The 12,889-nt window shown below is 41.9% G+C and overlaps 1 protein-coding gene across 1 annotated transcript in view; it reads left to right on the top strand.

Moving 5' to 3' along the window:
• Positions 1 to 1,435: 1,435 nt before the first annotated feature.
• ZNRF2 (zinc and ring finger 2) overlaps positions 1,436 to 12,889 on the top strand; it is a 111,919-nt gene continuing 100,465 nt past the window's right edge. Inside the window, exon 1 of the mRNA XM_024132002.3 lies at positions 1,436 to 2,500. Coding sequence (XP_023987770.1) covers positions 2,047 to 2,500 — 454 coding nt within the window. The 5' untranslated portion in view covers positions 1,436 to 2,046. The remainder of the gene's footprint in view (positions 2,501 to 12,889) is intronic.

The raw sequence follows: 12,889 nt of genomic DNA, 5'->3' as shown, positions 1-12,889 counted from the left end.
GATGCCTTCTTAAATGAGAGCTTGTCATTTTGGTAACTTCGGCGTTTCAAACTTTTCTTTGCTTACCAAGTAAACGATGGTTTCAGTAAGCTCATACCCAAGATGAAAGAATGTTAGATTTGAATTGAGTAGCTTTGTGTGTATGTGTGTGTGTGTGTGTATACATATATACACACACACAATACATCAATATCTATACATATATCCTTCACTTCTGTTTAAAAACTTGATTCTCATACCTCAAAGAGTGATAAAAATCATTACAAAGCTTGATAAAAATGATTACATAAATGACTCATTACAAATATGGAAAAACGACAAAGTATTTACGTCTGCATTTTGTACAAAAAACACCAGTTGCAATTATTTTCATATAGAGGACACTGTTAGGCATTTTAAAAATGGGAGGGTCAGAGCAGGCTGTCCACTGGGTAACCAGACCATGCTTTGCTACCAAGACACCACATTACAGTTAAGAATGGAGTGAGAATTTTATTGACATTTTAGAGAAATTACAGGACTTTAAAGCAGCAGGTACCCTCGAGATTTGATACCAAGATCCCAGGTAAGGAAACTAAAGTTCAAAAAGGTAAAATAATTTGCTTATTACACGTAACTTAGTTTTGGTCTCAGACCTAGACCCCAGGTCTCCTGAATCGGGTGCTTTCTCTGCGCCACAGTTTTTGCCCTACAACTGAAGATCAGGCTGGATTAACCTTAGTTCTATCAACTCTGTGCTTTCTCCACACTCAGTGTTTAAATGGGATAGATCTAATTCAGATCAAGTTGGCTTCTGCCTCCTCGGTTCTTTCTTTTGTTTTCAGTCTTTTATCATCAGCATTGGTGAGCTTCTGTTTTATTTAAACGACACACTCGGAGTAACACCAAGGAGGAAGCTGACACCCACCCAAACTAAATGACTCGGGACACAGGACCGAGGCAGCCCCAGCCCCAGCTGGAAAAAGGTGAAGTAGACACACGGTCAGGTCCGGCGTCCGAGGGCCATGTGCGGAAGGAGGGACCGCCTTCTGGTTGGCGCTCGGAGGGGTTCGGTCCCTCCAATCGGCGTAGGCCCTGCGCTGGAGAGGGGGCGCGCGCCCTGCACGAGAGGGCGGGGCCAGCGACCTGTCCATCACCGATTCCGCGGGTGGCAGCACCTACCACACCAAGGCACCTAGGCGAGACAGGGCCGAAGCGGGAAGGCCGCGGCTTGGGGAGGCGGGGCCAGGCTGGCGGGAGCCAATCCGCTGGGCGGAGCCAGGGGGCGGGGTCACCGCGCGCGACCCAAACACTCGGGCCCTGGCGCGTCCCGGAGCAGCGCAGCTTCTCCGCCTTCCGGTGAGAGGGCTGCAGAACCTCCTCCCCTCCTGGGCACCCCTACCTTCGTGGCCCACCTCCCTCCCCCCCTACTTCACCGGGGGAGCGCGGTGACGGTTGCCGGGAAGCACGCGCCGCCCCTTCCTCCCCTCCTGCGTCCTCCCCTCACGCGCCACCCGTTTTTCCTCCTCCGTTAATAACAGCTGGGTGGCTGGGGGAGGAGGGAAGGTGGCCTCGGCTGAGCCTGGGCGGGTGCCTCCCACTCACCCGCGAGCCGCCGTGGGAGCAGGAGGATGGCGGCGGTAGCGGCGGCCGCTCGGGAGGAGGCGGTGCCGAGGCTCCCGGCGCAGAGCGCGGCGGCGGCAGAGAGCGGCAGCGGCCCGTCGCGGCGCAACAGAACCGAAAGCAGCGGCAGCCGCGCAGCCACCTGAGCCGCCCCTCCCGCGGGAGCCAGCGAGCGGCGCCCACTGGAGCCGGGACCTCCTTCCTCTCCGCCTCTCCTCGTCTCCCGCGCCCCCTGTCAGGCAGCAGGTCTCGCCCGCCAACCCTGAGAACAGCGCGCCGGGCGCAGACCGCCCCTCGAGGCGCCGGGCTGCGGCCCTGGACGTGCGGGCTTCTGTCTGCGCCGGCCTCGGCGCCTCGACCCTGCCCTCTTCGCTCACGCGCTCGCTCCCCCCGCCCCCGGCGCTCCGGGCGCTGCGCGCGGGCCCGGCCCGGGACAGGGCGGACATGGGCGCGAAGCAGAGCGGCCCGGCCGCTGCTAACGGCCGCACCCGCGCGTACTCGGGCTCGGATTTACCTTCCAGCAGCAGCGGAGGGGCCAACGGGACCGCGGGCGGCGGGGCGCGAGCCGCGGCCGCGGCCGCCGGGAGGTTTCCGGCTCAGGTGCCCGGGGCGCATCAGCCCAGCGCCTCCGGTGGCGCCGCGGCGGCCTCGGTGGCCCCGCGCAGCCGCTCCCTAGGCGGGGCCGTGGGGGCCGTGGCGTCGGGGGCCCGCGCGGCGCAGTCCACCTTCAGCATCCCCAACAGCAGCAGCGGCCCGTACGGCTCCCAGGACTCGGTTCACAGCAGCCCCGAGGACGGCGGCGGCGGCGGCAGGGACCGGCCGGCGGGCGGGGGTCCCGGCGGCCCACGCCTGGTGATCGGCTCCTTACCTGCTCACCTCTCGCCGCACATGTTTGGAGGTATGGCCCCTTCCCTCCTTGGCTCCCGAGGGCGGCACGTGGGCCGCGGCTGCGCTTATTTATACCCTTCTCCTTTTCTCCTTCAGCTTGGGCGCCGGGGGTTCGCCGCGCTGCCGGGCCGGGTCACCCCTCTTGAGGGGGGAGCAGGGGGAGAGAGATCGATCGCGTCTTAACCCCTGCAGCGCCGCTGCCGCGCGACCCTTCTGTTTGGTTTTTTTTTTTTTTAACACAGCGTGCACCCTCACCTCTTCGCGGCTCCTTAGTCCAGAAGGACCTTGTTTGCCCCCCGGAGGTGAAGGGAGCAAATATTGTTTTAAGAACAAACCGACTCAACAGCCCTGGTGCTTGTGGGTTTTAGTAGCAGAAGTCAGGAGAAGACCCGTTGCTAAATGTAGTTCTGTCTGGTGACTCGAGTGGTGAGCAGTTTTTAAAGGCTAAAAGTCAGAGTCTGAAATGAACAGATGAGTATTTGAAGAAGGGAGTTATCGCCTTTGGAGTGACTCTTAATATATAAAACTGTAATTCTTATGTCTGTGAAAATAGTCCCACCTATTGCATACACATTAGTTGAATGAATGTGTTAATGAAAAGTATATTTTTAACCCCAGTAAACTGCTACTTTAGATAATGGTTAATGTGAGTCCTGCTTAATTTGTAATGTGAGTCCTGCTTAATTTGGACAGAGCATTAAAAAATTGAAAACAGTTTCTTAATGAGATAAACTAATTATTATAGCTCTGCCTACAAGATGCAGTAAAAGCCCTAGGTGCTTTTGAAAAGCCATGTTCACTAGAGTTCAGGGAAAGACACTGGAAAAATGGAAATTTTAGTAGTTAAACGATATGTGTTTACGTAGAAACAGAGGGGGTAAGGGTGCCCCTGATCTGAGGAAAACAAATTCTACCTCTTCAGTTATGTTTTATGCTTATGAACTTTTTGTCAAAACGGTTAATGATAAATGAATTAAGACACCCTCCCTTCCCAGTTCATGAAAAGAAGTAGAAGTTAACTCTGGTTAGAGATGCAGACTATAGAAGATAGACGTTTCCATATCATTGCGTTATGCATCATGATATTACCTGCATTCACAGTTGAGCACAGATGAATAGTGAAAGCACCATCATTTCCATTTCTGTACCCCTTTTACTCATGTGCTTATAAATGTGAGAAATTTGAGTAGGTGGTTGGTAAAGTGGAATATTCAATAACGTAATTTATCTGCTCTGTTCTGTACTATCAGCATTCCCCTTAGCATAAATTAAAAATGGGAATGACATGTCTAGTTTTTTCCATCTTCTTAATACTGGTTTGTATATTCAAAATATAGAACAACTGTCTAGTCACCTTACTTTAATTACTTGCTATAAAGTGATTTCTGCCATGTAACTAAAAATATTGACTTTTCCTAAGATTGAATCTTAAAAAAAACTTTTGTTTTTTTTTTTGAGAAAAAGAACTGGTGCTGACCATACTGTGATTTGTGATTCATAATTAACACAGCTGAAGGTACTGTAGTCACCACATCGAAGAATAACAAAATGACAGTTTCTTGAGAATGGCAGATTAGTGCAAGAATAAAGGCTGCTAATCTGGTTTTTAAAAAATGATTATCTTTTTAAGATTAAAATTTGCATTTAGCAGTTATGTATATTTAGAAGCTTGCTAAAGAAGGGGGACTAGGAAAAGGTTTGTTAAATTAGTAGTTTTTATTTCTTTGCTATTACTGATGGAGTGTCTTAATTCAGTTTTTTTATAGGGCTGATAATTTCTTTTAACGAAGAGTATATTTGTATGGGTTTATTTTCTTAAATATGTTCCCTTCAGAGCAGGGGCAAATAGTTGACACCTGTGCTATTAATTCATAGTAAAAGAGCAAATGAAGAACTAGTTGCTGAAAGTTGGAGAAGTAAAGCGTTTATCTTTTTTCTTTTCTAAATACCTAGATTTGTGCACTTACTCCTTTTAGTATTTTGGGGGTTAGGATGACTGGGGCCTAGTGGAAGCACAGCGACACTGAGAACTGTGGCAACCTTTCTTAACCAAGTCTCTGTAGAGAATGGAGCCCTAATGTCTTAAGGCATCTATTGTATGCAATTAATTAACTTTTTTCTCCTGTGCATTTAGAATGTTTCTAGTTATGTATCTTTCTTAGGAAATTTAAGAAAACAGTCATTCACATAATCTTGTGTTTGGTAATTCAGATGAGGAATGCCAGTTGAGAAAGTTTGGAAGAGGATCACAAATTTCTTGTTCTTATTAAATGATGGGAACAGATCAAAGTGCCAGTACCTTAAATCCTAGTTAAGACCGGAAGATGGAATACACTTAGGTGAAAAAGCATCTTTCTAGCCGCATTTGCTTTAATGAGATTTTACCTGTATTTCAGTGGATGGGCTCATTAGGGAAACTTAATAGAAGCATGTTTGTCATCATCCTGAGATTTAGGGAACCAGGTGATGAATCTTATTATTTTAAAACCTAGGCTTTATTATACTCCGTGTTGAGTTAATTTTTTAGTATCTATTATAGTGTTAATGTGTTTATTCAGTTACAAATTGTACAGATGTTTGGGCATTATAAAGTAACTCCATCTGAAAATTGAGAAAAGGAATATTTCTAAATTAGTGGAAAGTTATTTCTGTAAGTTTATAAAACTTATTTTAATTGATGTTTGTATTGTTACTGTCTCCTAATAGGGAAATATGGTGCTAATAAGATTCAAAATTGTCTTTCCTTTATAGGGTGTCATGTAATTTATAGAAAAGGAAAACCTAAACAATACCACTTTCTAAAAAAAAAATTGAGAAGTCTGACAAGTTGAATTGTTACTAGTTCCGTCATAATGAATTACCAAATTAAATGGGGTTTTCTCTGTTGGTTTATGTTTTTCTCTCTTTGGGACATGTATTTTGGTTATATTCGCTCTTATTTCCCTCTAGAGAACCAGAAGAGAGGTGCTTAATTCACATATTTCAGTTTACAGAGATTTCTTAAAACTTCTTAGAACTGAATTATTGTATATCAGAATATGATTATAAAACATGTAGGAGTTTTTAGGTCAAATAGGTTTTTCTTTTTTTCGTTATTCTTTTCAGAGTGCTGAGTTTAATACTATTACAGTGAACAAGAGTCTTTTCTTGTTTATCATGTTTGTTCTAAAACAGGTCTTTAAAGGAATAGTCTAATATTTAAAAGACTTGGTGGTATCTTAGGATTTTTTTGGCTGTATTGTGTGTCTACATTTTTTCCACTATCGAGTTGCTAATGTTCATAAAATCAATTATGTGGGTGGTAAAATAGTGTTTAATGATCCAGCAAGGATGGCAGAGGTAAATTGGACTATAAAATTATCCCAGTCGGGCTTCCCTGGTGGCGCAGTGGTTGAGAGTCCGCCTGCTGATGCAGGGGACACGGGTTCGTGCCCCGGTCCCGGAAGATCCCACATGCCGCGGAGCGGCTGGGCCCGTGAGCCATGGCCGCTGAGCCTGCGCGTCCGGAGCCTGTGCTCCGCAACGGGAGAGGCCACAACAGTGAGAGGCCCGCGTACCGCAAAAAAAAAAAAAGTATACCAGTCAATGGAGTTCATTTCTAGAGAAACCATGTGGGCTTCTCTTACATCCATGAGCTTGGAAGTGAAAAGGTAAAATGAATTAATCTAGACGATTGATGGTACTGGGTTGCTTTTGGCCTCCTCCTAATTGATTGGCTTGAGTTTCTTTGGGCATGTTGTGTCTGAGTATTTCAGTTGTCTGATTGTAATTCAGGTGCCTCCTGTTACTTAGGAAGCATGCTTCCTTTTATTGAAGGAGTTTAGGTTATCACTTAAAACAATATGTTAAATAAAATTTGTACTTCTGGCAGACTTATTTCTCATAATCTTCAAGATGGATGTGGGTTTTAAGGTGTTAGATTATCTCCATTAATTAACTGTATTGAATTGTACTCAGTCACTACTTCTTAACCAGTATCTAGTGCCAAAATGTTTGAACTGGGGATATTGTGATTAATCTACTTTCTATTCCTGAATGTTCTTTTATTCAATTGAAGGCTTTTATGGGGTGGCAGAAGAGAAATGTCTGCTTCTTCTTAAGAAAAATGACTCTTCTAACCACTATCCTGTCACCACCACCACCACCACCCCCCCCAAAAAAAAAAAAAAACAGCCCAGAAGAACTCTAGTGGTTAACGTTTCTCACGTGTAATCTCACATAATCTTTAAATACTCTAGGGAGATACCTTGTGTTGTATGCTTTGTTATGCTAAGGTGTGGACTCTGCCATGGAAGTCTTTGCTTTGGGAGTATTTTGAGTTTTCTTGACTGCAAGGTGGAAGGTGTGCCAGAGGGAGGGGTGGTTTGTGTTGCACTGGGCATTATCTGATATGAGAGCTGCCTGACCTAAGTACTTTTGATGCCTTGCTGTCCGCGTAGCCAGAAAGAGCTCCGTTGTTTTACTAAGAGGTAGTGTCTACAGCAAGTCCTCCATCTGCCTCCAATTTGATTGCTTTGCCTGGTAACAAGTAAGTAGGTTCTTATTTATTTTCTGGTTGCCCATACCACTAATTAGATATCAATTTTTTTCAGTTTATTATTTATCTTGTTTTTGTAAGAATTGTCTTAATGTTATACTTATGTATATACTGGGTATATATGTACAACCGGGTATTTTAGTAAATGAGTTAAAAAAGAAGTATAGGAACTGCTTTTTGTAGCACAGTACCTCCTAAGTGTTTTAATTTTGCATGTATGTACTTGACTGGTGTTATTAATGAATTAAATTTGTTCTGTGCTTATTTAAGTGTTTAGAAATTGGGGCAAACATGCCCTTTGTATGAAAAAAGTGTTCAGAAATACCTTAGGTTTGATAGTATTCAGTGCGGATAGTTTTCTATGCTGCTTATTAAATTACTACAAATTTAGCTGCCTAAAGCAACACATCTTTATGATCTCACAGTTTCTATGGGTTAGGAGTCTGGGTGCAGCCTAGCTTGGGTCCTCAGCAAGACTGCAATCAAGGTATTGGCCAGGACTGGGTTGTCTAGAGGCTGGGCCGGGGAAGGGTCTGCTTTCAAGCTCCCTCCCTCAGGTTGTTGGCAGAGTTCATTTCATCATGGTTGTTTAAGCTCTTGCCAACTTGCTTCTTCAAAGCCAGCAAAGGAGAGAATAGCAAGATGGGCTGGTGCTACACTCTTATGTAAATATGTACATGTAATCACACACAGCCCATCGCCTTTGCTGCATTCCATTGGTTATAAACAAGTCACAGGTCCTGCTCATACTCAAGGGGGAGGGAATGACAGAAAGGTGTAAATATCAGGAGGCAGGGATCACGTGTGGCCACACTGATTATAGACTTAGGTTGACCAGCTAAACATAGAATTGTTCTAACCATACTTTTGAACTCATTATTTGTTTACTTTGAAGAAGTTGTAATATTGTAGGTGCTAAGAGTTGTTTTAGTAAACATGAATTGAGCCCCTCCTCAGGGCTGGGCATTGTAGTTGTCAGGGGTACAAACATGGGGCTTCTTGCTGTTCTTGCTCAGCTCTCAGTTGAATTTGAGATGATTATACACTTGTAACAGGTGCTATAATAGATAGGACTGTTAACAAAATACTTCATTGACGTATCGATACTAGGGCAGTCTAAGAATACCTCACAGAGGAAGATAACATTTGAACTGTGTTTTGAAGGATTTAGAAGTTTTCTGCAGGGAGGACAGTACAGACTAAAGAAGAATCCACAAAAGCCTTGGCTTTGATAGGGAATCTTGAAAAGTTGTGTCTGGATTGTAGGGTGCAAGGAGGAATGATGGATGAGAACATGAAGCTAGAAGAATAGCCTTGAACCAGTTGTTGAAGGATTTTACAGTGCTACAAGTTTGTTTTACTTAACCAAATTTTAAAGCAGGGTGGTATCATGATCAGGCCAGGGGCACCATTACAGTCATTGTTTATATGATGGCAGCCTTCAAAGCTGTATACAATTGCCCTGATCATGATTAAATTGCTTGTTAGGAGCGGGAGAGTGGTAGCAGGAAGCTAAGCTAGGACTCTATTAGAATATAATTGGTGGAAGATGCCTAAATTGAAATGATGGTATAGGTGAGGAAGAGGATTTGATTGAGATTTCTAAGATACAACTGATAGAATTGAGAACGGGGGTGTGTAGTGTTGTCATTAACCAATATTAAAAATAAAGAAGAAAATAACAAGTTTTAGGAAATGATAATGAGTCCTTTAGGCTTGTTAAATTTTGAGGATTTCCATCTAGAAGCATCTCTTAAACAATTGAAAGTATAAGTCTCTAATTTAGGACATTACAAAAAATTGAGAAATTGTCAGTTTGCAGATTATAAGTGAAGCTGAACAGTGGTTAAGATACTGAGGGATGGATATAAATTGAGGAGCAAGCATGGAATCCCGGGGAGCAAGAATTTTAAGATACAGGCAGAGTAGGAGGCCAGTGACTACAATTAAAGCACAAGGAAAAGAAGTTGTTTAAAATGTTTTTTATTAAAATAATATGTGTTCATTAGAGAAAACTAAAATGTGGAAAATACAGAAAGGCACATATAAGCAATTACAAATCATTTGTAATATTACCACGAGAAATAACCAGAATAAAATGTTGATGTCTGTTTTTTCCATATATATGTCTTAGATAGAAAATTTGAAAGTCATTCTTGTATATTCTTTTGATTTTAAACCTTTCTGATGTTCTAATAAAAGATTTTAAAGCTACAGATTTCCCTCCAAGAATTGGCTTTAGCCGAATGCCACAAATTTTGAAGTGTTTTGTTAACATTCAGTTAAAAATATTTTCTAATTTCCCTTGTGATTTCTTCTTTGATCCATGGGTTACATATTCCTTGATAAAATGCTCTTTCTACTTCATCAGTTTCTTCTACCATGTTTTTTTTTTTTACAGCATTATTTTTAATGACTGCCTGCTACTTCAGAATTCATTCAATAAATATTTAATGAAGACCTACTTTGCCTTGCACTGTCCTGAGGATATAGAAGTGAAGAAAGCTCCCTGCTTTCATGGGCTTTATATTCTACTTGGGGGAGACAGTAAACAAGTAAAATATATAGTGTATCAGAGGGTGTAGAATGTGATGGCGAAAATGGAGTGGAAAGGTAGATGGAGGTTGTGGGGTGGAGATTTGTCTCTATTTTAATTAAGGCTTTAGGGATAACCTCTCTGGTAAGGTGACATTCAAGCAGAGACTTAGGGAGTAAGCCATGAAGGATCTCTAGGGGAGAGGCAAACCCAGGCAGAAGAACAGTAACCAGAAAGGCGCAAAGGTGTGATTGTAATGAATGTACCTGATGTGTTCTGGGGACAGCTCTGAAACCAGTGTAGTTGGAGTGCAGAGGGTGGTAGAAGATGAGAGGAGTGGGGTGGGGCAGTCTCATGAAATGCCTCATAACTATTGACCTGGTTTTTAGAGTTTCGTTTTAGAGAGAGCTGGGGAAGCATTAGAGTTTTTTTGAGAAGATTGACATAACCTGACTTAGGCTCTTAAAGGATTGCTCTGGCTACTGTGTGGGAGTAGACCCTAGAGACCAAGAGTCAAGCAAAGACGCCTAAACTCTTGGCAAGAGATAACAGTGGCTTGGACAGGGTGGTGGCACTGGCGTTGGTGAAGAGTTGCCAGACTCTAGATATCCGGTTCTTTGAAGATGGAGCCAACTGGATTAGATGTAGAGGAGTGAAGGATTAGGCAACCCTTGAACAACGTGTGGGTTAGGGGTGCAGGTGCTCTGGGCAGTCCGTTTTCATTTGTACCCCTCTCTGAAATCGCCATTCCTCCACATCCACGGTTAGGTGTGGGGGGTCAACCAACAGCGGATGGTGTCCTGCAGTATTTACTATATTGAGGAAAGTCCACGGATAATTTGACTCCCACAGTTCAAACTTGTGTTGTTCAGTGGTCAACTGCAGTTTGTTTGCAGTTTGGTGGTACTATTAAACATACTATTGCTGTCAAAATCCTGGCATGCAAATTTTTATATTTCTCCAGTTCTTAGAAATTTATCAGAGACAAGGAATCATTAGAACCAAAGATATGCATTTGTTCAAGGCATTTGATCTTTATTGCTGAAATTGCCCTTTAGAAGGGGCAACTTCTTCAAACAAGGTATAATTTTTAGGACTATCCATATCTTTTTTTTTTTCTCCCCATGAAAACCCAAATGAGGTTTTCGGAACTTACCAAGTGCATATTGGTAGGTGCATTTCGAGCAATAGCTGTCAGAATCATTATTTTATCCAGTGTGTGTGTGCTCCCTCTCTCACTCTCTCTCTCTTTTTTTTTTTTTAACAGTAAAGAAATTTAGTATATCAAAAAAAAGAGTAAGTACATTGTATCATTTGAACTTAATAAATTCTGACCATTAGGAATTAAATAAATTCCGAATTTTTGTTTGAATTGTGATTAGTCCATGATAGTTCATTAATTTATCCTATTTGTATACATGTGAGCTGAGAAAAAGAACAAAGAAACCATATATGTGTGTGTGTGTGTGTAAGTATATATATATATATATACTTACACACACACACCTATAAAATGGGTTGTTACATGTAATTTGTTTGAAAGAGTCAGGTCTTGGTTTGAACAATAAATGTTACTATTTTTCTTACGGATTTTTATTTCATTAGTTGTTTTATCTTTTAGTTTCTTTCTTATTTTGTAGTTAATTTTTTTTCTCCTAGCTTCTTAGTTCATTTATTTTTCTTTTTTTTAAATAATAAAAGCATTTAAGGCTGTGATTACTCTTCAGTACATATAGTTACTTCCCACAGCTTTAGACATTTAGTATTTTCATTGTCATTAAGTATACTTTTTTCATTTTAAATCATCGAGGAATAATTTTATTAACTACATTTAGATTTTTTTCTTTAACCTGGGAGTTATTTTAAAGTATAGCTGTGGTAAATTTTTAGGTGGTAAATTTACTTATTGTTTTTTTTTTTTTTTTTACTGTTATTGTTCTTGCTACCCTTCTGTTATCTTATTGTTTTTTTTTTTTTTTACTGTTATTGTTCTTGCTACCCTTCTGTTATTTCTAGTGTCAACTAGGAAGGCAGCTGTGCACACCACTATATCACCAATGCTGCAGAGCTCTAGTATTAACTAGGAATATTACATTGTAGTCAGAGAATCTGAAGACTTTTTCAACTGCACATGATAGATATACAATGCAAAATAGCATTAAATGGAAAGACAATATATTGTCTCAAATTATTAGAAAGGATCCTAAAATAGCCCACAGAATCAAAGGAACAAGTTCGGGAACCAGGGTCCGTGGAGCTGAAATTGAGCAATTCTGTGTGTGTGCGCGTGCACATCCACATCCTGGTTTCCGTTTGCTTGTTACCTAGTTTTATCCTCTTGTATTGATTATTAGGCCTTCTTTAATCTGATGGCCTGAAGGCTCACGCTTACTTCCATCCACACGTTATCTGAGTGGCCTGAAGGGTATATTTCCCTCCAGCTCCAGCAGAAGGACTCTGATTTGAGCTCTGTGCCTATCCATAAATCAGTCAACGAAGTGAAGGAGATGGAATGTTGTCTCTGTATGTGCAGGCAGTATTCTGTTATTATGCGGAAGAGTTCGGGTTTTCAAGTCAGGCTGCCTGGATTAAGTCTATCCATACTGTGTGACCTTAAGTTATTTAATCTCTCCTTACCTTAGTTTTTTCATCTCTAAAATCAGGATAAAAATCTTGTTTTGTGGTATTGTGAGGCTTAAAGTAATCTGTATAAGATATGTTATATCATTATTTTAAACTAACATTTGAACCTCCATCAAAAATGAAAACAAGACTCACATCCCTCTTCTCATTCTCACCCTCTTCAGGAAGACCATGTCCTTTACTCTTCTCAACTTCTCAGATTTTGCAAAAAAAATTCAGAATTTTAGTTTTAGTTTTTCTATATGTCTCTGTTTCCACGAATCTCCCCTGAATGTTTGAATTAAGTTTTACAGTGCATTTACTGTGTTAGTCAGATGGTAGAAACTTTGTAAATATTCAGTGTTCTTCAGATACTTTTGTATTTGATAACAGGGCTAATGATCACCAAAATTATTGTTTATTTACATCATATATAAAAACTTATTTCTCCAGAGAGAAGTGTTATGTTTTTATTTGTGTAAAGTAGGTATATGTAAACTGAATTTTTGAGCCAAAGAAAATAGGTATAATGTGGGCTATACAAATGGGGACAATCATAAAGTTGTCTTAGAAATAAAATTATGCTGTGCTTAATAGTAGCTTTTTTTTTTTTTTTTTTCCCCCCGGTATGCGGGCCTCTCACTGTTGTGGCCCCTCCCGTTGCGGAGCACAGGCTCCGGACGCGCAGGCCCAGCGGCCATAGC

This window comes from Physeter macrocephalus, chromosome 5 (genome assembly GCF_002837175.3).
Source record: "Physeter macrocephalus isolate SW-GA chromosome 5, ASM283717v5, whole genome shotgun sequence".
Classification (NCBI taxonomy): Eukaryota; Metazoa; Chordata; class Mammalia; order Artiodactyla; family Physeteridae; genus Physeter; species Physeter macrocephalus.
This window is presented reverse-complemented; position numbering and strand designations above follow the sequence as displayed.